This window comes from Limulus polyphemus, unplaced genomic scaffold, assembly GCF_000517525.1.
Source record: "Limulus polyphemus unplaced genomic scaffold, Limulus_polyphemus-2.1.2 Scaffold4943, whole genome shotgun sequence".
Classification (NCBI taxonomy): domain Eukaryota; kingdom Metazoa; phylum Arthropoda; class Merostomata; order Xiphosura; family Limulidae; genus Limulus; species Limulus polyphemus.
In genome coordinates, this window is record NW_013670553.1 from 60,583 (window position 1) to 64,824 (window position 4,242).

Consider the following 4,242-nt stretch of genomic DNA (forward strand, 5'->3'; position numbering starts at 1 on the left):
ACACACACACACACACACACACACACACACACACACACACACACACACACACACACACACACACACACACACACACACACACTGACCAACTAAGAAACATTGCTGACTAAACAATTAAGTGTTTGATACCATTTCAGATAAAGAAGTTGTTGCAGATGCATGCTGGCTTATCCTACTTAACCGATGGTACAAATGAAAAAATCCAAGAGGTTATCGATGCTGGTGTCGTTCCTCGTCTCTGTGAACTTCTTGATGTTGATGAGGTGTCTATATTAACTCCATCTCTTCGTGCAGTTGGAAACATTGTAACTGGTAATGATGCACAAACTCAGCATGTGATTGACTGTCAGGCCTTACCACCCTTCAGAAAGCTACTCTGTAATAAAAAAATAAATATTCAGAAGGTAAGTTGCATACTTTATTAAGTTAAAATTCTTGTTCTTACATTTTAAAACCAAAACAAGTTTTTGACAGTTGTTAAATCTTTACTTGGTTTCTTGAGATTTTATTGAGGAAAGTTCTTTCAAGGATTCACAATACTTGGGGATATAGTAATTTGAAGAATATCACTTAATAACACTGAACTACATTACAGCAAGATATTTTAATCCAGCCCAAACAATATTCTATTATGGATATGTTAAACATCTTTTAAGTAAGTGTTGCTGTTACAGTGATCATGCACGTGCATCTTGTAATTGAAATGCATTTTCTACAGGTTTTCAGTACACTATTTTTTTATTGCATGTAATAAAAAATGTTTGGACTTCATTGTTTCTGTGGAATGTTTAATTTTTCATTAATTAAGATGTGGTATGTTAAAAAAAAATAAGTGGATTATAACTGTGAACAGAGCTTAAACTTAAGGGAGACACTGATGTCTAATTTTTTTGGTATCTCTCAATTTGGTTTTCAGTTTCTACAAAGAGCAATGACTTCGTGAAAAGCTGCTACAGTCCTCTGTGTAGTAGCATTATATGAACAAAAAAAAGTCATGCAATGCCAAAGTCTATCGCTGTTACAACTTGTGGTGAGGATTGCATCAGTTGTTTTTACACTAGCTTGTCAAATACAAAGAGCATCAGAATTTTTAACCACTTAATTTAAAAAAAAAAAAGTGAGACTAGGTGGAATACTTGCAATATCTCAAGTGTGAATGAAAGGCATGCTTAAATTGGATAATTTTATAGAGGCGAGTCACAGAATACATGTAACTAATACCAACATAAACCTAAGCGTGTATTTAGCATTTATGTGACTTTGTTGCAATAACAACAGGAGCTTGTGAAATGCAGTCATCAAAGATGTATATCTTGGGCAGTAGAGCACTTTTGAGACTGATTCCATGTGATGTTTAACTTTCAACTAAAATAGTTAAAAGCTAATAGCAATGAATCATTGATGCTTGTCAATTACAAACTTTTTTTAAGTTTATGGAAAATCTATTTAGATTGCAAGTATTAAGTTTATTGCATTTTTAATTGTAATGATTAATCATTTGAAGTGTAGTCTTATAATTAATGCAAAAAAATTAATGAAGTTTGCTTCTTTTGCTAATCACTAAAACCCAGTTGTCATCTGTAAAGTACATTCTAATTTATTTCCAGTTTTAACTAAAACAGTAGCTCATAATAACTTAGCACTAATGCAAAAAATTGGTTTAAGTTTTACAAAATCTAGTTTCCTCAAACTTACGATAACACTGTCTTTGCAGTAGTTATATTGGTGAAACATTGTGGATTTGACATAAGATTATAACCTAGTGGTAAAAAAAAATCTAAAAAATAAATTACCAGATCCTTTGGTAAAATGCTAAAAGGCACATTGTAACAAAATTTAGAACCCTCTCCTAAATAAAGTCACAAAAATATCTACTTGTAATATGTAGCTGCCATTGAATTTGATTTTAAAAAAAAATTATGAATTTCTTTCAGATTCAGATTACCATTTTTCACACTAGATCAGATTTTTTTTTTTTTCTAGAAGCTTGAATTAATGAAACGTACTCAACACTTTTTTGACACTTCTAATATTCCATTACTCCAATGAGTCCATCTGGCAATGACCCAAGGAATCTACAAAGAGGCCTAAAGTTTCAACAGTTATATTGGCAGCAGTGGTACAGGCATGAATTGGATTTTGTTTTGTATGCCATATACAACAGCTGGTGTACTTGGGTCATTGTTGCACAAAATACATTTTACGAAACAGGCACTTGATCTTGTCGCTCATCTTGTGTACATCCCCAAAGTGTGAAGCTGTCAATCTTTGACTTCTCTCCTCTTTCCATTTTGGGTTTCTGTTCTGTTCTTTTGTTTTGCTCTTGATATTATCCCTAACCTTATTTTTTAATAAGAGTTAGCACAAAGGATCACATATAAAGTGTAATAGACTTTTGTTCTCCTGAAGAAGAATAGTCAACTATTCGAAAGTGCTCGAGTTTTGGGTCTTATTTTAAGTCCTAACCTTCTTTGATACCTGCAATTCCATTAAAAATTGTTTTTCTTTGATATTCACACCCTGTTAAATAAGATTGCTGACTATTTGGTCTATAGTCAAAGTTGTTTGCCAATAACTTGAGCATTTGTTTTTTGCCTTGGGCATCTGAGCCATCTTTGTGACTACCATCTCTGTAGTACTGTTAGGCTTTGTATTTTTTCAATACAATAAATGGACTTTTGCTGAAAGAAGATTTCCAGGTTAAAGTGTACCATTTGCCATGATAAACTAGCACTTTGACAACACCAGTGATATGCACATATGACTTGGCAAAGTTTCTTGTGTCATTTGAAATCAGTCCATCAGATTTTTCTACAAACATGTCTACAGTAGTCATAATGAACAAAAATAAGACTTTCATTTTTTGTGGCTTCCAAAAACATATGGTCAATTCTTTAAACAATCTGAGATTTTGTACACTACTGGAATTATCACTGTTGTACTGAGTTGCACCTCTTTCACTTTTAGTCATGCAAATTATTCTAGAATAATAGTTATTTCACATTTTCTTTGCTTAGGGTAGTTTCTGACCATATGGTTGGCACATTCAACCTTTTCGACGACTGGCCATAAGTTACTCTTCCCAAAACTTTTATAAACACTTGGATAACCATCACCAATTAGTATCTTATACCTTACTCTGTGCATGGATTCACTCTTGCAGAGACCTACAGTAATATTGGGTTGCAAAATAGGAGATGATTTGTTCCAGTTTTGACAACATTTGTTCTCTTTTCTCATCTGGGGCACTTGTGCAGTGACTCCAGCCACCATCAGTAGTTACTATTATCCATGGAACTTCATCAGGATTCACATTCCTTGCTTGCATCTTGAGTTAATTGAAATTCTTCTTTTCCATTTGTGACTGACACTGATATTTTTCAGACTTGGGAAGAATGTATACAAAGTTGTAATAATTTATTTCCAGGGATTTCAGCAAATATATGTAGTTATCTGATAGTTCTTTTTCATTGTTTATGGACATTTTACTAAATTTGTATTATGAGTACAAAAGGTACTTTTTGTTTTTACTTTTATTTCATAAAGATCATTAGCAATAGATCAAATGTAGGGAAAAATGATCTTTTCTTATAAATTAATGTGTTGTGTATGAAATGGTTATACATTTACAATGTTCAAATGAAACTGCTCATTACAGTCATAGTTTATAATCATATAAATACTTATAGATACTGATACAAAATACTGTTGTAATTTAAAACAATATCTATATTATGTCCAAAACAAGAATTTGGTACTGTGGAAATAAATAAATTACAAAACTGAACATTCATACTTGTCCCAATTTTTATTTGTATTTTTGGACCTCTTCTTCTTGTACATGACCACTTCCTAATGTGGTGAATCTCCAAACTACTGAAAAATTTGTTTCCTTGTGCATGTGCTGGACCTGATCGAACAATTTGTTTCCTCCACCTTGTGCATGTGCTGGACCTGATCGAACAATTTGTTTCCTCCACCTTGTGCATGTGCTGGACCTGATCGAACAATTTGTTTCCTCTACCTTGTGCATGTGCTGGACCTGATCGAACAATTTGTTTCCTCTACCTTGTGCATGTGCTGGACCTGATCAACAATTTGTTTCCTCCACCTTGTGCATGTGCTGGACCTGATCGAACAATTTGTTTCCTCCACCTTGTGCATGTGCTGGACCTGATCGAACAATTTGTTTCCTCCACCTTGTGCATGTGCTGGACCTGATCAAACAATTTGTTTCCTCCA

General features: G+C 33.5%; 1 protein-coding gene across 1 annotated transcript in view; it reads left to right on the forward strand.

Annotated features, from left to right (window-relative positions):
• LOC106471889 (importin subunit alpha-1-like) overlaps nt 1-4,242 on the forward strand; it is a 58,588-nt gene that overhangs the window by 39,751 nt on the left and 14,595 nt on the right. The window contains 2 exon segments of the mRNA XM_013932515.2: nt 138-165; nt 167-404. Of these exon segments, the coding sequence (XP_013787969.1) occupies nt 138-165; nt 167-404 (266 nt within the window).